This window comes from Humulus lupulus, chromosome 5, assembly GCF_963169125.1.
Source record: "Humulus lupulus chromosome 5, drHumLupu1.1, whole genome shotgun sequence".
NCBI classification, from domain to species: Eukaryota; Viridiplantae; Streptophyta; class Magnoliopsida; order Rosales; family Cannabaceae; genus Humulus; species Humulus lupulus.
In genome coordinates, this window is record NC_084797.1 from 136,818,335 (window position 1) to 136,834,634 (window position 16,300).

A 16,300-nucleotide genomic window follows, 5' to 3' on the forward strand; every position below is an offset into this window, starting at 1 on the left:
AAGTATGAGCTAGTCCATAGGGTAATAAGCTGGTAACGAACAAGTCAAAGAACTCAAATAATACAATCAGTTGGAATAAGCCACTCAGAATTGAGATTGAATTGGCATATGGTCAACTATATGATTTGACTATAATAGATAATAACGGTATGTTTACTTATCCTATCTACTGTTAATATTGGTTTAGTCAAATGTAACAAATACATCTGATCTTATCTACTTTGCTAATGTTCTCGAAAGAACATAACACTACAATGTGTAAGTATATCATATCATAGATTGATAATTCAGTGTAAATCATGTGCGCTAACTAATCTTAGGACTAACTTATTTTTGAACATATAATCATATTTATATTCCATTGTTATTACGTCACTATAAATAAGATTAGTTATATGTTCGGGATTTAATAGAAGTTTATGTTAAACAAATAATTATAAAAATAAAATATGTGAGCAAAGTAATTGACTAAGTCAACAAAAATTATTTTTATTATTTTATTGATATTAAAATGATATTACAAAAAAAATGACTTTTAATTAGGGAATAAATCCCCAACCCAACAGTGTACACATCGTTGGAGAGGCACTTGATGAGAGCAAGAGTTTCATAGTCAAGAGGAAAAAAAGTTTCAGTAAGTTGCTTTTTACATCAAACTTATTTGATCATATTTTAATATATGTTAATAATAATGTTAATTAATATAGTATTCTATCCCCTGTCTAGTAACATAATATCTTATTACTGCTTTCTTCATTCTTCTTTGTACTCAATGACAGAACTAGAGAAATGGTTTGTTTGATTGGTAGGTTGTGCTTAAAGACCTTCTGTATTCATATATGAATATGAATATATGTGCAAACTCCAGGTCTCCTCTTGTTTTTTTTTTATCAATGATTTTCTCTTTGTTCAGTTTCTAGGAAGAAGTATAGTAATGTTTGTTTTGCCAGCTTTAGAATGGCATGTTGATTTAGCACTAGAGTTTGTTTGTTTATTATCTATTTTATATATATTGTATTATTTCATGTTCATGATTATATATCTCCTTAATATAACAGCAAGGTGTTTTTACTAAAGAAGAAAAGATAACTAGAGCTTATGATCTGGCGACATTGAAATATTGGGGTGCCATAGCCACTACGTGAGTAATATATATGATACATATTTTTCATAAATAATATACATGCATAACCCGCTGACTTATTACTAATAATTAAGTGACTTCCAAATGGCTATTGGGTCTGGAAAAAGTGTGTTTTTGCCCCTTAAATGCATAGAAGTTCGTACATTCAATTAGAGTTATATTAAAGTATTAGTAGTATTTAAAAGTAAAATATTTTACTTGATTGATATAGCAAGTATCTTAGCATTTGATGTTTGGCTCATTGCTCATGGCTCTTAAAAAGCTTCTTTTTATTGCTGGTCATGGCTCTGTTTATAATTGCAGGTGGTTGCTTAAATATTTTGAGTAGCTTTTGGTGATTATGGTTTGTTTAATTGTTATATTACTTACATTTGCTCTTTGGTTTTCTTGTTCTTAAATCAGGAGGAAAGCTGCTGCAATCAAAGATATTGAAGTGTTCTTCAAGTAGCTGGTTGTTTCTCATTGATTTAATTTTATGCGTTTGATTACTTTGAATTTTAACCTTTAGACATTATTGTTTTGATACTTTGTTTTGGTTTGGTGACTATAAGATCAACTTTTGACTCGGCTATTGTTAGTTTTTTTTCCCTACTACACTTAAAAAGTATGTATGTCGATGAATATGTTATTGTAACAATTTAATATATATAATTTTTTTTTTAAAAAAAATAGATTTTTTCCAGTGCTTTTCAAAACGTCGGCAAAAGTAGTAAATCCCTCATGAATTTTACGGACCTTTTTTTGCATCGGCAAAAATTTTAATGTGTCAGCAAAAATTTTACGGACATATAACTATATTTTTTATTTTATTTTTTGTGATCAAGATGCTTTATTTTGTTATATGTAAATTTCAGATTTGATTACTAGTATCAAATGATTTATTTACAATATTTTTTTGTTAATCATAATAATAAACACCTAAAATGTTTAAGTAATCGCTACAATAAAGAGCCAGACAGATATTTACTGTTATTAAAAAAATGTGAAACCGGCAAATTATAATAATGTGAGAAGAAAATAATAATAAATAGAATCAATAATGCTAAAATATTCTACATGCATAATAATATATACAAACACTTTAATAACTGTTGATGCAATAACTCGCAATCACCGTTACGTACTATTTTTAATTATTAACTTTAAAATAATAACAAGAAGAAGAAGAAGAATAAAGCCCCGCAATCAAAGGATATCAACACTGGTGGCGGTGTTGACTGTTGAAAAAGGAAACTCACAAGAAACAAATGAAAAAAATAAATAAATAAAATTAATTTATAGTTGAAAAAACAGGTCAAAAAATTTGTGAAGCGTCTGACCTTTGCGCTCTCTCAACTCAACTACAAGGCCAATATGTACTGTCCAATCTCTCCCATCTATTTCCGAAATAAAATTTAAAATACACACATATATATATATATTTCTAAGCAAAAGTATATAGTATATATATTTATATATATTATTTAATTTTTTTAATCTCTTAGTGTTGGGCCCAAAATGTTCGGCCCGGAAATACTTGCCTCATTTATCAGATATTCAAAGCGGAGCGTTTAGACAAAGGGATATTCCGAAGGCAGAAGCTGTAGGTCAGAGGCTGTCCGCGCCTCTGACCTTTGAGCGAGACATTTTAAAAGTTGGTATTTTTGGAGGGAAATTCAGTTATTCTCCTCCCTCCTTTTCAGGACCTAACTGAACCAACTAACTGTTGGGTATACTATATCCTATAAATATGAGATTTTAAGAAGAAAAAAGGGATCGAATTGGTAACTGACTTAGGCATCGGAGTGTCTTTCTTGCAGGAAATCCCGACGAGTCCGAGACAGGTTTCATCACCGGAAAAGAAGCAAGACGTCAAAACATTGTCGGATCTTTACTTCCGTTTACAGAAAGACAAATTGTTGCCCCAACAATTGGCGCCGTCTGTGGGAATCGATAAACGTTTCGGCCTTAGCCACGTCGTCGAACCAAGAAATCAAGATCCACTGCAAATTCAGAAGTCATGCCACCCAAAGGCAACGGAGTTTCGGGCCCGGTTGTACAGAACGTCCCTCCGGCAGACATGAGCGACCAGATCGAGAGAATGTGTCGTCTACTGGAAGCAAGCCAGCAGCGGTCCGACGAGGCAATCAAGACATTAACCGAAGCCCAAGCCAGGCTCGAAGCAGAGATTGCTGAGCTCCGCAGGTCCACTGACACAACTCGCAACACCCAAGCCCGTGAGAATCTTGATTCCGACAGATCTGACGTTCTAGTCGACCGTGTCAATTCCCCACCTCACAACATGAACCCAGGTAACGGGCAGTCCCAAGCCATCCCCCCATCCTCTGGGACCGACGGGCAACAAGCCCCAACCTCTGGCGCGCATGGGCGGGCCGAGGCAGAACACACTGGACCCGCTCAGCCAACAACAGACGTCCGGCCTCAACGCACCATACCTCATGTCGCACACGATTCTCCCTCAGAAGGTTGTGTTCCCTCGATCTGTTTCTTGGACAGTTGGAAACAGGACATGATGAGGGAAATGATGCAGAAGTTCACAGATGGACGATCCGCCTACGCCACCGAACATCTGGATCTTGTATCAAGAACCACTGAAAAATCGCCTTTTTCGGAATGGATTCTGAATGAGCCAAAACCTCGGGACTTCGCCATCCCTTCCCTGCCTGCGTTCAACGGAAAGGGAGACCCATTAAACCACCTATTTCAATTTCAACAGAAGATGGCGTTAGAAGCTAATAACGAAGCCATACAATGCAAAGTCTTTTCCACGACTTTCTCCGGGCCGGCTCTACTATGGTTCCGACAATTAAAAGCCGGATCACTCAACAGCTTTAGTGATCTCCGACGATCCTTCTTACAGCAATACAGCGCGAACCGAGAGGCTCCCAGAACAATGGCCGATCTCTATCGAATCGAACAAGGGGAGAATGAACACCCAAAGGCATACTTACAGCGTTTCATTGACCTCGTGCATCAAATCCACGACGTCGACCCACTCACCGCAGCAAATCTCTTCGTCAAGAGCTTGCAAGTGGGGTCACTCTTGCATGAGAATCTCACTATGACACCACCATATGATATGGCAGACGTGCAGACCCGAGCCGAGGGCATCTTCAGAGTATTAGAATTTCGAGAGCGCGCGCAGAAGAAGACTGCACTTATCTCTGCTCCCCCAGCGAATAACCCTCCACCACCTGTCAGGGATGACAAGAGGAAGCGGAACCAAACGGATCATACGAAGGAAGGCAAAAGGCCTAGGCAAGATCGTCAGCCATCGCGGTACCCATCCTTCGAATACACCGTCCCGCAAGAAGTCATTTATGAAGAGAATAAAGATAGGCCTATCTGGCGAGAGCCCTACAAAATTAACACTCCATCTGACAGAAGGGATAAAAGCAAATACTGTCTCTTCCACAAAGATCACGGTCATACGATCGCTGAATGCCACAATCTGAACAATCAGATCCAAGCCCTCATGAGGAGTGGGCGGCTTACCCAATACATCAAGGAGACAGACAGACCAGGCGCCTCGCGGTAGAACACAGCTTCTGCCCCCACTCCGCAGGCGTCAGACCCCGTACACACAGCCTCTGACAGCACCCTGGAGCCTCTTAAACAAGTCCCTATGATCCACGGAATTGTAGAATCCACCGATAATCAAGACCATGCAATTAAAATCCATAAAAGGATGGAAGAACGAGTGAAGCGGTACAAATCATTAGGCCACGTGGTCAATCTCGTCACTTCAGAAGAAAGAAGCTACACAGCCTCTGCTATTACCTTCACTAACGAAGACCTGAAGGGCGTCCACCTGCCTCATGACGATCCACTCGTCATTTCCTTACAAGTTGACCACTGCCAGCTGGGCAGAGTTCTGATCGATGGGGGCAGTGGGGTCGACATCCTCTTCTGGGAAGCCTACCAGAAAATGGGACTAGAGGAGAATCAGATCCGACCCTCCACCATGCCCGTTTTGGGTTTCAACAGCCAGAGAGTCTATCCAAAGGGCGTCGTTCGGTTAACTGTGGTAGCTGCAGAACGCACCTTGCCAGTAGACTTCCTTATTATAGACTCCGCCACGAGCTACAACGCCATCATGGGGAGGGGTTGGATCCACCGAATGCGGGGGGTAGTCTCCACGCTACATCAGGTGATGCGATGCCAATCGCTCAATGGCCGATACACCGTCGATATCAAAGGCTGCCAGAAGCAAGCCAAAAAGTGCTTCCTTACCTTAAAAGAAATAAGTAGCTCTGCCTCTGCCTCCCATGAGGACTCTCCTGACAAATAGCAATTACAGCAGTACCTACCCGCGTGCCTAAAAGGAATCAATCTAGCAGAAGACCAAGAAAAGCCCCAAGTTACGCTAGATACCTTAGAACAAGTGGTTCTGGATGACGCCGACCCTTCAAAAGCAGTCCTGGTCAGTGCCAAGCTCTCACAAGATGAGAGGCAGACCCTCGTACGGTTTCTCCAAACCAGAATGAGAACTTTTGCCTGGACGCCACACGACATACCCGGAATAGACCCTTCTGTTATGAGCCACAGCTTGAATATCTCCACCTACTTCCCACCCGTCAAGCAGAAGCAGAGGAGATTCGCTCCAGAGGTCAATCGAGTCATACAAGAGGAAGTCCAACGGCTCCTGAGCACGGGGGCAATCGAAGAATGTTTATACCCCAGTTGGCTTGCCAACCCCGTCGTGGTCCCAAAGAAGAATGGGAAAAAGAGAGTATGTATAGACTACACAAATCTAAACAAAGCCTGTCCCAAAGATAGCTACCCTCTACCAAAAATCGATCAGATGATAGACGCCACGGCAGGATATGAAAGAATGAGCTTCCTCGACGCCTACTCTGGCTACAACCAGATCCCCATGAAATCAGAGGATAGGATTCATACAGCATTCGTAACGGAAGATGGTTTATACTGCTACAAAGTTATGCCATTCGGTCTAAAGAATGCAGGCGCGACATATCAGAGGTTGATGCACAAGATATTTTCCTCATTGCTCGGGAGAAATATGGAGGTTTATATTGACGATATGGTCGTCAAGTCCAAACAAAGCTCTTCACATATAGACGACTTGACGGAATGTTTCGACATCCTTGATGCTTATAAAATGAAGTTAAACCCCACAAAATGTGTCTTCGGGGTATCCTCCGGACAGTTCTTGGGATACATCGTCAGTCAGAGGGGCATCGAGGCGAACCCAACTCAGATTGCGTCCCTCTCAGAAATTAAGGAACCCCGAACCATCAGAGACATACAGGCTCTAGCCGGCAAGATAGTAGCATTAAGTCGATTCATATCACGAATGTCAGACCGCTGCCAGCCCTTCTTGCAGTGCATAAAGAAGTCCACCAACACCTCCTGGGGACCAGAACAGCAAAAAGCATTGGGTGAATTGAAGACTTACTTGAGCTCTCCTCCTATATTGAGTTCACCTATTGCTGATGAAGATTTATTCTTATATTTGTCTGTCTCAAAATTCGCTGTAAGTTCCGTTCTTTTTCGAGAAGAAGCCAATCATCAGAGGCCAGTGTTCTACTGCAGCAAGATGTTGTTAGATGCTGAAACCCGATACAGCATGATGGAAAAATTGGCACTCGCACTCCTCACGGCCAAAAAGAAGCTACGACAATACTTTGAAAGCCACACAATCATCGTATATACGGACTATCCATTAAAGCAGGTGCTGAGCAAGCCCGACCTTTCCGGAAGGTTATCTAAATGGGCTATAGAGCTTGGGACATACGATATTCAGTTTTTACCGCGAAAAGCTAAAAAGGGGCAGGTACTCGCTGACTTCCTGGTTGAAATTCAGTCGTTCACTCCTGATGCCCTGCCAGAATTACTAGAATCAGAAGATCAATGGTTGTGGACAATGCACACTGACGGAGCATCCAATTCCCAAGGGGCTGGTATTGGCGTCGTATTAGAAGCTCCCTCGGGCCTAAAAATCGAAGAAGCCATTCGTTTAGAGCAACCCACGACGAACAATGAAGCAGAATATGAGGCACTGATCTATGGTTTGGAACTCGCACGCGAAATGGGAATCCAGCGTCTAAACGTCAGAGGCGACTCGCAGCTTATGATAGAGCAAGTGGCTGGGAATTTCGATACCAAAGCACCCCATCTGGCTAGCCTCCTACGGAAGGCAACCATTTTACGGTCGCACTTTCGCCAGTTCGACCTCACACAAGTACCTCGGGAGCAAAATCAGAAGGCCGATGCCCTTGCCAAATTAGCTTCTGCGGGAGCGTGCACACGCCAATCCTCCATATCTTTTAGTCGATCAAGCAAAGATATGGAAGTTTGTTCCACCTCATCCGAACCCGAATGCTGGATAGATCCGATCATCAAGTACTTGACCACCTCCGAGCTCCCACCTAATCCGAAAGATGCAAAACTTCTGCGCCTTCGGGCACAACGCTATTCCATGATCCATGGCACGTTGTACCGAAAATCCTTCAATGGCCCGTATCTGCGATGTTTGTGCCCATCAGAAGCTAAAAAATTGTTAGAAGAAATACATGAGGGGGCATGCGGAAATCACACAGGGGGACGAAGCTTGGCACACAAAGCGCTTACAGCAGGATATTACTGGCCGTACATGATGACAGAGGCACGAGATTATGCTAAGAAATGTGACAAATGCCAACGATTTGCACCCACCATCCATCAACCTGCTCAAACCCTACACTCCATTGTTGCACCTTGGCCTTTTGCAAAATGGGGAACGGATGTAGTAGGTGAACTTCCTAAGGCCGTTGGTGGAAAACGATATGCTCTTGTAGCCACTGATTACTTCACAAAATGGGTTGTGGCAGAGGCGTACGTCACGGTCAACAAAACAGACACTATGTCCTTCATCTGGAAACATATTATATGTCAATTTGGAATACCCTGGGAGATAGTCGTCGACAACGGCACTCCATTCCAAAATGCAAGGGTACAGGAACTATGCGACACGTACAAGATCAAGCTAAGCTTCGCCTCTGTTACTTACCCGCAGGGTAATGGTCAAGCAGAAGCTTCCAACAAAGTCATCTTTGCCAACATTAAGAAGAATTTGGAAGACAAAAAAGGAGCATGGGTAGAAGAACTACCGAAAGTGTTATGGGCTTATAGAACAACAAAAAGATCCTCCACGGGGGAGTCTCCCTATGCCATGGTTTATGGAACAGAAGCTATCATCCCAACAGAAGTCGGTCTGCCTACACTTCGGACAGAGATTGCATCTGATCCAACAACGAACACCATTCAATTACTGCACAACCTAGACCTTCTAGAAGAAACACGTACAATGGCCCAAATGAGACTGGAAAATTATCAGAAGGTAGCAGAACGCTACTACAACAAAAGGGTCCAATTACGCACATTTCAAGAGGGAGATTGGGTTCTACGTAAGGCCACTGGCAACAAAAAGAAGCTAGAGCCTAACTGGGAAGGGCCTTTCCAAATCATCAAAGTATTAGGCAGAGGGTCTTACACTCTAAAGAATGTACGTAGTGGGAAAATCGTACCCCGTACTTGGAATTCAATGTCTTTAAAGCAATACTATTGCTAATAGCTGTACTGTGCAATTCAAAAAGTAATACAACAACTTTCCATTTTTTCACATGCTTTTAAATTTCTCTTGTGTATTCAATTCTTTGACGTTATTTTCAGCCACATTACACTAAGTCCGACACGTGGTAATTCACTTTTTTCTCAAGGGGGTTCCTCAATTATATCCTCACCTAACTTTGTAATGTTAATCACGTGTACTCAAAAACCACCTACCACAATGGCTATAAATAAACAGTCATCTAATGCATCAAATCGCCACCAAATACACCGCATGACTTGCATCTCAAAACACATGCCTACGCTTCAGTAAACAAAAAGCGATGATAAAAAATAGCAAGGTGCGCACCCTGCACGTTGGAACCAGACTGAATCTCAACAGTTCATGGCAACAAGGCCACTACACACAGCATATGTACAAGATCCTACCGCTTCTGCGTGCACGCTTCACTAGATTTTGTACCGCATTCTAATCTGACTTGACTAAGCTCACAGGGAACTACGGCCAGCCATTTTGCAGTCTAATCTGCCCTGACTATGCTGATTTGGCCGACCAACGGAGGCGCACTGCAAACCCTACCCTCTTACTCGCATAAGAGGAGCGCCTCCAGCCGTCTAATCTGCCCTGACTATCACAGCAGAACCACCTGCTGTCATGATTGGGATTCCTCTTCAATGTACACAAACTGGTTTGACAATCCAGGGCCGGGAGGAACTTGTCCCGCAATCGCACCCATATCCTGCACAATGAGTGCCTCTGACAGGATGCACGGAAGCCTAAGCTCCCCCCCCACCACGCGACACGGTATGAGTGCACTGGAAAGATAACCGCCCCACAATCTTGACCCTTTTTGCATCTGCTTCGGTGCCCTACGCTATGACCTCCGCACTCGGTCCGGGTCATGTCAACCCCTTTGATCTAATGGGAAAGTTTCCATCCCTAGGGGCATGACCAGACCCGAACAAGACCACTACAACTACTACACATACGTAAGGAGGTGCACCCCCCAGCAATATTGCTCACATCGCGGGCGTAAGACACAACTATCACAGCAACCTAAATTAACAGATGCTAAGTGCGGGGACACAAACACACCTTTACTCAATTCCTCTCTCAATATTTGTGCAATAACTTCAATTGACAAATGCAAAGCGTGGAATCAAAAGTCGATATTTATAAGTTATTTATAAGAAATAGCAATACATCAGAAGTTGTTATTTATAAGTTATATTACATTAATGGCAATATCCACCCCTGACTTTATAATTGCTCTATTCTCTTGTCCATAATTAATCCCATTCGATACGTCGTATGTACTCTGACATCGCATTTTCTAGCTTCGGATAGCCTAGCCCGTAGCGTTCACAAGATATATAGTACGGGATGCCACTTCTGATAAGCTCTTCCAGAGCCCACGTTGAGTAAAGCCACTGTGGGTTGTCAAAGATTCTCCTTAAAAAGGGAACATTCGTCCACTCACGGTGCTCACCTGCAACGACATTGTTGTCAGACCCAACCCATCACCAAAACACAAAGATGGCACAATTATTCAATACTTAACTGGGCATCCTCTCCCACCATCTGTATAATCTTTCGCTGTATTTCGCACGCAAAGGCCTAAAAGATCTATGAAGCTCCTGATCCAAATACGTCATACAACATACACCTGTCAACACACGTTCAATTAAGCCCTAAATGACATCAAACCCATACAGTGCACACGCCAAAGCAACTAAAGGGAACAAAGTTCTACTTGTTTTAACAATATGTTCTATTACAATCAATTCTAAACTAACGGCCTGAAGAGCCCAAAGAATTTGTATACAGAAGCTAATGACAAAAGTTCACAGAACGAAAGTGCGTCATTCATTCTATGGCACCTCTTTCACCCTCTGACTTGCCCTCAGCTACAGAGGTAGAACCTGATGCTTTTTCATCAAGAGCCAAGTTGGCAACAGTATCTTCAACGGCTTCCCCCTCGGCATTATACATCGATCCCAGCGCATCGCCCCTCAGCTTCAACTTCTCCAAATGACATGGCGGATAAGAAATCTGCAAATCCCCAAGTTCATTCAAATACTTGTCGACGTCATACTCTCCTATCTTTACATCAACGTTCTTGCAATACATCTCCAGCTTTGCCCATTTCTCCTCTGGGGTCTGCTTCTTGTTACGTAACGCCAAATCCAGATACTTGGCAGTGTCTACCTCTGCCATTCTCGCAAATTTGCGTTCAGTGATCTCTCGGTCTCGAATACGCTGCCTAGTGGCTTCAACAGCTGCCTCTACTGCCCTCTGCAAAAATAAAAAATAAAAATAAAAAATAAAAAAAAAAAAAACATCACGTAATCAACACACGTGTTTTAAGGGACCATTAATTTTCTACAACCATAGCAAAAGACGAGTCACGTACCTCTTCTGCTTCCTTCAACTTTTTCCCAAATAGAAGTTCAGTTTCTAACTTCTGCTTCTTGGCCTCCGCTGCGCAGGACTCAAGACTGTTCACCCTTTGCTCCAGCTCTTTTCTCTCCTTCTCTAAGGTCTCCTTATCAGTCTGTAACGACACAATCTCCTCGTCAAGGTCACTCATCATACTGCTAAGCTTTTCCATGCGAGCTTCATGCTGAACGCAGAATTGACTTTTCTCCATCCATTTATTGGTCATATCCACCAAATCAGCTTTCAGTTTGTCTCGCTCCACTTCAAGCCCAACAGTGCTTACCAGCTTCTCCTCCATCGCGGTCACCCTCTTTTTCGCCTCTGCCAACTCTGCTTCTAGCCTCTTGATGGCCTCTACCAGCACATCTCGATTCGCTTCAGCCATCTTTCTCCCTGACCGCTCCTCTTCTACTTTCGCCATCTGCTCTGCCAATTTGGTTCCATTCTGCATAGCCGCCGCATACTCTCGCCTTGCAGCCGAAGCACATACATAGCTCTGTGACAAATCAATCACGCCCATTACAAATAACATTACACACATATACCCCAATACGAAAAGAGCCTACTTCTGTAATTTACTCACCATCCAGATGTGGTCCGATACTTGCTGCAACAAATCGCCTTGTCCACTTAAAGACCCAACTGCTTCTGTAGGTAGATGGGGTCTGCTTATGCGTAGCATTTCCTCCATCACTTCGTTAGACGCAGAGGGGCCATATTCCGACATTACTCCTGTTCTGTCACTTGCTTCTCCCCCTGCAGATACAGCCGCAGAAGCAACGGGGGCAACTGGCTTCTCACCTTCTGCTAGCGTCGATACCATAATGCTATCAGACGTCAACGCAACCGTTCCCATGCCGGAAGAGTACGCCTTCGAAGGGCGCGCAAACAAGCTGTCATCCTCACCCAAATCACTGGGGAAATACACTGGCGTCCGCACGGCAGAAGACGTGAGCTGTTCCAAGAAAGCACTAGGAGATTCAAAAGAGTCAATACCCTTCGGGGACACAGCAGCGACATCTCCTGGATGAAACTCAGAAGCGGTAGGTAGCAATGAAGGAACGTCAACACCAAGACTATCAACACTTGTTGCCATAACAGCCCCTGATTCCTGGCCCCCAGGGATAGATTCGGGCTCAACGACCTTACTTGCCTCAACTGGCAGTGAAATGGTATCCACATATTCAGAACCCTCCCCGAAAGCATCCTCTAGAAGCTTGTTTTTACGAGAAGCAGAGGAAGGGCGTCTCCCCTCTGAGCCACGTTTATGGCCAACAGCAGACCCTTCGGGTAAATCAGAAGCTGAGGTCAACGCCTCTGACGACTTCGCGCAGATTGCAGGCGACTTCACCTCCGACGGTAAGCCATCCGGAACTCCATCTCTAGTCGCCCCCGCTGGAAGTTTGGAAGGAGAAGAGGAAGCGCCCTCTACATGAACCATCCCTTCTGAGCCTGCTACCAAGGAAGATCCAATTGCAGGAGTAACAGAAGATGCCTCAGGTAAATGCCCAGCAGGGGCAAATCCACGTGGCCTCTTACACAACGATAGGGCCTGACCCATTGGCAATTTACCGGGGGAAAATTTGGGGATTGCTAAAGCAGATCCTTGAGGAGTGGGGACAGAGCCTTTCGGGATCCGAAGCTTCGACGAAATGTACTTCCCGTCGTCCGAATCTTCGGAAGAGGACTCCTCACGATCCTTCCTTTTTCCCAAGGCATCTGTAGGCAAAGGTACTTGCTTAAGAGGCTTGATTTGCAGGGCGTCAGAAGGCGTGGACGACCGCCCTTGGATGCGAGAAGACCTGCGCGATAGGCCAGGCTTGTCAGGAGAAGACTCAGTAGCCAGTACATAATCCTCCTTCTTTTTACCCTCTGGGACCCCTTGACGCTTGGCACACGCGTTGAAGGTTTCAGTGCACGCCCTTTCAAATTCGGCTTTCGTCAGTGATAGAGTTGAAGGAGTAGGAGGAGATTTCTTCAGGAAAGCTCCCAGCTGCTTCGCGCATGCCGCAGTAATCTTACCTAGGGTCATGTCACCCTTCTGCGATCTAACCCGCACAGCTCCAGGGTCGACCCGATCCACGAAGCAGAGCCGAGTCATAATCTGCATACAGTAGGAGTTCAATACACCCCTGATACTAATGGCGTTCTCCTTGGATTCGTGAAGAAGCCCCTTCTCTGTCAGCATGCTCTGTCGCTCAGAACTCATGTTGACCTGAGGCCAAGAAAAATCTGGAACGAACAACCAAAGCAGCAGTACAAAGAGTTAAAATACTCGACAATCATCCAGACACAATTAATGCACATTAAAATTAATGGAAAACATGACTCACCTTTTATAAACACCCTGGCCAGAGGAAAAATTTCCTGAGGCACGTACTCAGGGTACCATGCTCCTCCAACAGCAAAGAAGTATTTATCCCAATTTCGATGAGAGCTGTCGAAATCAGTAAACATTGTCCGATCCTTTTTGGGAGAGAGGTAGAAAGTTTTCCAAGGCTTTCCCTCTATCACCTTGTTTGTAGACTTGGTGAAGCACGCGTAAATATCGTCCGATTGAATATTGACATTCCTAAGGCTCCCTATCATCTGGGCCCCGACTATTGATTGAATGGCGTTTGGAAGAAATTGCGAAATATGAGCCCCGGAGTTTGAAATTATCTGAACGAGCAACGCTGGAAGAGGGAAGCGGAGCCATTCAATATGCCTCAAGCTCATGACTATCTCAGTAGGCTTCACTACATCCTTGAATCGCCACTCTCGAAGCTCAGCCTCCGAGAGCATCCTCACCGACACGTTGTCTGGAATGTCGAACGATTTGCGCATGCGTTCGAAGGCATTTTTGTATCCATCACGATCCGCAGGGTCGGGAGATGAACGAGAAGACATTATCACACCGAGTGGGATGATTGACGAAGGTTTGAGCTGGAGGAAATCTCTAGGGTTTTCTTTCAAGCTTCTCTTTGGAAGATGGAACAAAGTTTGGAAATCTGAATGAGAAATATTTTGAAATAAAAACTATTTAAATGAGAGGTGAAATTTTGAACCAAACGTTTTACTTGGTAACTGTGTACGCATTAAGTATAACCTGTCAGGTAATCAAATGATCGTGCACCAGCGGATCGCCTCGATTTACGGAGAATGACGGCTTTAGGCGAACCTTTTGGTGTTGAAGAGTCGGCCCAAGATTCTAACAGATTAACATACCACATCTGTTCAAAGCTTGGGCCAGGGGGCATCTGTTGGGCCCAAAATGTTCGGCCCGGAAATACTTGCCTCATTTATCAGATATTCAAAGCGGAGCGTTTAGACAAAGGGATATTCCGAAGGCAGAAGCTGTAGGTCAGAGGCTGTCCGCGCCTCTGACCTTTGAGCGAGACATTTTAAAAGTTGGTATTTTTGGAGGGAAATTCAGTTATTCTCCTCCCTCCTTTTCAGGACCTAACTGAACCAACTAACTGTTGGGTATACTATATCCTATAAATATGAGATTTTAAGAAGAAAAAAGGGATCGAATTGGTAACTGACTTAGGCATCGGAGTGTCTTTCTTGCAGGAAATCCCGACGAGTCCGAGACAGGTTTCATCACCGGAAAAGAAGCAAGACGTCAAAACATTGTCGGATCTTTACTTCCGTTTCATAAGAGATGTAATTAAAACAGTGTTGTCGATTTTGCCATATGTCTGTCATGTGTAAGTTGCATTAAATTTTGGAGCAAACTCCACCGGCACTCTTTTTGGAACGTGGGTTATTATTTCATGTGCCCTTCTTCTCCTACCAATTTTCTATTTAATTTATTATTTTAAATTTTAAATCACATTCATTTTTGAGCAATTACTCCTCAGTTGTTTGTTTTGTGTTAAAAAATAATGTATAATTATGTCAAATTATTCTCTCGGTAATTAGCGAATGGTGTTTCCTGACATTTTATAAAATAAATGACGCATCAGGTCTTTTATGGTTTAATGAAATGTTGTATTACTATTTATTACTATTAATATTAGTAGTAAAACAGTAAAGAAAGAGCGGGAAAATATAATAATAAATAGTATCAAAACATTAGTCTGTCTTCTTTTTCCTTGAATTTTATTTTAATAAATGACCTGAATGAATTAGTCAGTAAAGTTGACTTATTCTCATTTATTTATAAATAATACTGCCTTACTAAATAGTAATTACTAATACTAAACAGGGGTTGTCATTTTAACTCGTAAGATAAAATATCTATCAATGCCTACCCGCCCCCCTTGTTCTTAATCCAAACCTGCACAGTTTATATTTTGATTTTAGTTTCTTAACAAATTTTGAAAAAAAAAATTATTTTTTTAAATGGGTTGAATCGGGTCCCAATACTATTTAAGTGAGAATGGAGGAACATTTTTGGAGCTAGAGTGGGGATGGGAGAACCATCCCCAATACTAAATTTTGTTTCTCCACATAATATTATATCACAGTGAAAATAGAAAGAAACCAGAAAACTGTTTTATTATCTTGCAAGTGAAAAATGGATGTACAAATATATATAGAGCTGATGGGAAAAGTCCAAGACTAAGGCCTAACCGACAAAACTAAAACAGAAAGAGAATCAAACCAAATACAGGAGAAAAATAGAAAATACAAATAAAGAAGCTAATCCTAATACACCCCCCTTAAGATGGACTATGAATATCTAACAAAGTCATCTTAGACAAATGAGAATTTAAAATGGTAGAAGGGAGGGCCTTAGTGAAAGCATCGGCTAATTAAAGATGGCTGGGAACAGGGATGAGCCGAATGGTGCCAGCAGTGATCTTCTCTCTTAGAAAATGGCAGTCAAGTTCTATATGTTTTGTGCGTTCATGAAATGTTGGATTGTTGGCAATGTGTATGGCCGATTTGTTGTCACAGTAGATGAAAGCAGGAGTAGAACTAGTGAGGTGGAGATCAGAGAGAAGATATTGAAGCCATGTGAGCTCACTAGCTGTGGCAGCGAGAGCGCGATACTCGGCCTCAGTAGAGCTACGAGAAATGGTAGGCTGCTTCTTGGTACGCCAAGATACAAGACAATCACCAATAAATATGCAAAACCCAGTAGTAGATCTTCGAGTAGTGGGGCAAGAGGCCCAGTCTGAATCTGAGAAGGCTCTTAGATGTAAGGAAGAAGT

At 42.9% G+C, this 16,300-nt stretch overlaps 3 protein-coding genes across 3 annotated transcripts; 2 read left to right on the top strand and 1 right to left on the bottom strand.

Annotated features, from left to right (window-relative positions):
* The first annotated feature begins 3,143 nt into the window (after positions 1-3,143).
* LOC133779513 (uncharacterized) lies at positions 3,144-4,682 on the top strand. The gene has a single exon (XM_062219467.1). It carries the CDS (start codon positions 3,144-3,146, stop codon positions 4,680-4,682), a length of 1,539 nt encoding a protein of 512 aa, XP_062075451.1.
* A 150-nt stretch (positions 4,683-4,832) lies between these two features.
* Positions 4,833-8,848, top strand: LOC133779515 (uncharacterized). The gene is made up of 3 exons (XM_062219468.1): positions 4,833-5,294; positions 5,445-8,546; positions 8,819-8,848. The coding sequence occupies exons 1-3, from the start codon at positions 4,833-4,835 to the stop codon at positions 8,846-8,848; spliced, it is 3,594 nt and encodes a 1,197-aa protein (XP_062075452.1).
* A 1,997-nt stretch (positions 8,849-10,845) lies between these two features.
* LOC133779516 (uncharacterized) lies at positions 10,846-14,045 on the bottom strand. Its single transcript, XM_062219469.1, has 3 exons — positions 13,490-14,045; positions 11,740-13,388; positions 10,846-11,652 (listed from the first exon to the last, which is right to left on the bottom strand). The coding sequence occupies exons 1-3, from the start codon at positions 14,043-14,045 to the stop codon at positions 11,092-11,094; spliced, it is 2,766 nt and encodes a 921-aa protein (XP_062075453.1). The 3' UTR covers positions 10,846-11,091.
* Positions 14,046-16,300: the final 2,255 nt, after the last annotated feature.